The sequence below is a fragment of the Poecilia reticulata genome, linkage group LG19 (genome assembly GCF_000633615.1).
Source record: "Poecilia reticulata strain Guanapo linkage group LG19, Guppy_female_1.0+MT, whole genome shotgun sequence".
Lineage (NCBI taxonomy): Eukaryota > Metazoa > Chordata > Actinopteri > Cyprinodontiformes > Poeciliidae > Poecilia > Poecilia reticulata.
The window spans coordinates 9,048,340-9,050,726 of NC_024349.1; the positions used below are offsets into that span (position 1 = coordinate 9,048,340).

General features: G+C 33.9%; 1 protein-coding gene across 1 annotated transcript in view; it reads left to right on the top strand.

Annotated features, from left to right (window-relative positions):
* LOC103481813 (integrin alpha-M-like) overlaps nucleotides 1-2,387 on the top strand; it is a 22,831-nt gene that overhangs the window by 8,311 nt on the left and 12,133 nt on the right. Inside the window, exons 5-8 of the mRNA XM_017310692.1 lie at nucleotides 131-256; nucleotides 386-528; nucleotides 1,589-1,739; nucleotides 2,182-2,332. Of these exons, the coding sequence (XP_017166181.1) occupies nucleotides 131-256; nucleotides 386-528; nucleotides 1,589-1,739; nucleotides 2,182-2,332 (571 nt within the window). The remainder of the gene's footprint in view (nucleotides 1-130; nucleotides 257-385; nucleotides 529-1,588; nucleotides 1,740-2,181; nucleotides 2,333-2,387) is intronic.

Consider the following 2,387-nt stretch of genomic DNA (forward strand, 5'->3'; position numbering starts at 1 on the left):
GGTAGGTACAGTGAGCTTGTTTCATCATGATTATGTCACTGCCTCTGTAAAGTGGAGGTTAACTTTCTCATTAGCACACTTGAATAACGGTCAGGGAACTGATCTGGATCTCTGATTTCTTTTCACAGAGTGTCGAACCCAAGCTGACATTGCATTTTTGTTGGATGGCTCTGGCAGTGTATCTGGAGGAGATTTCCAGAGAATGAAAGAATTTGTGAAAAATCTGATCAAATCATTCCTGGGAAGAGATGCACAGGTGAGACATTTAACTTCATCAAAAACATTGTTGTTGCTTTTCTAAGTGTACATCTCCTTTAAGGTCATGACTGCTTTTAATTTACTGTAGTTAATTTTTAACTTCATATCCATTTTTTCATTTTTGCAGTTTGCCATCACCCAGTTTTCTCTTTCTCCAACAACGCATTACTACTTTAATACTTTTAGCACTTCCAACTGGGAATCTCAAATTGACAGCATCCGTCAATTTGGCGGAAGAACATATACAGCTAAAGCCATCCAAAATGTTGTGTAAGTATTTCTGACTGTGTAATACACCACGTTATTATTATATAGAAAGATTAAATAAACAAAATTAAATTAAAATCTCATCATGAAAAGTTTAGAAAGTCACTTTTTCTTTTAAAAGAGACATGTTTCAAAAGGTAATGTAGTTTTTAACTAGTAGGAAAAATTATCAATGTAACTCAAAGAAGATTCTAGATCAGGGGTGGGCAATCCTGGTCCTCGAGGACCGATGTCCTGCCACTCTTAGATGTCTCCCTGATCCAACACACTTGAATCCAATAGCTGAATCACCTCCTAAGGGCAGTCAGATACTTCAGAATCCTGCTAATGACCTTATTATTTAACTCAGGTGTGTTGAAGTTGAGGCACATCTAAAAGTTACAGGAGTCCGGCCCTCGAGGCCTGGAGTTGCCCCCCCCTGTTCTAGATTGACTTTGGTGTCCAAAGGAAAGTACAATCTTTTTCAAATAAGATTTTTTCACTCAGTTCATATAGATAAAAAGAGCTACACTACTACCCTTGTCTTTCAGATATTCTAAGAAAACTGAAAATATTTACTTGATAGTGGTACAAATGCTAAAAATAAATAAAGCAAATCAGATGAAACTATAAAATATGAGAAAAGTAGATTTAAAAGAAGACTAAATCTGTGCACTTAATGCATGACAGTCGGTTAAAATAAAGAAAATGTTGTAGACAAAGACATTTGCAGCCCCAATGTGCTAAGAAGAGCACAAGTAGTTTCTGACCAACTTGGTCAGACTTTATACACATGTAGCCTCTAGAGTGGTGAGACTTAAATTTATCTATTTTTTAGCAATCAATTGAGTGATGTGTCTTAACGACTATTACTGCTACTTGTTAAATATTTGGTTTGTGTTTTTTCCATTATTTTAATTTTTAATCCTGAACAATATTTCAGTATTTCTGAAAACCACAACATTGGTCAAATAAAGGCATGTAGGATGGAAACAAACCAGCACAGCTTGTTCACACCACATTTCTTGAGAGAAAACAGAGGCAGTGTTGGAGGAACAAAAATAATAATATATTTTTTTAACAGGGATGACGTCTTTTCAACACAAAAGGGTTCCAGGTCAAATGTGAAAAGAATTTTAATAGTGATTACAGATGGAGAGTCTCATGATCGCAGTCAATTACCAAGAGCAACACAGTCAGCTGATCGAAAAAACATTCTTCGATTTGCTATTGGGGTAAGCAGCATCTATGATTTTTATTTATTTTTTTATTACAATTACATGTAAACATATATGCTTATTGTCTGTTAGAGTTCGCTTTTTGCAGTATTATAATACTGCAAAAAGCGTTACTAGCTTTGATTGTAACTGCATTGTTATATTGTCATTTGTAAACCAAAACTGTCAAATGTATAAAAATATAAAAATATAGAATTTCTTTTATTTCCTCCTCAATATCTTCATATAAAATTTCATATAAATTCTAAATTTTTATTTAATTTCTAAAATAATTCCTTGTACTGTATTTAAAAGCAAGTGATAAGAACTGAGTGCCAGCTTTTAAGACTAATCTTGACTCAAAAACATGAACCAAGAGAAAATTTAGATTACAATGACTGCTTTGAAAAGAACTACTGCAGTATAATGTTTATAACTAACATTGTATTTACACCTCTAGGTGGGGAACGCATTCACAAGTTCAAGAGCAAACCAAGAGCTCAGAACGATTGCATCTCAACCTGCTGACAATTTTGTGTTTCAAGTAGGAAGCTTTGATGCTCTTGACACTATACGGGACAACTTGCAGGCCAAAATTTTTTCTATTGAAGGTATAAATGTATAATTTAACATATGAAACATTTGTTCATTTTTCAGCAACATGAA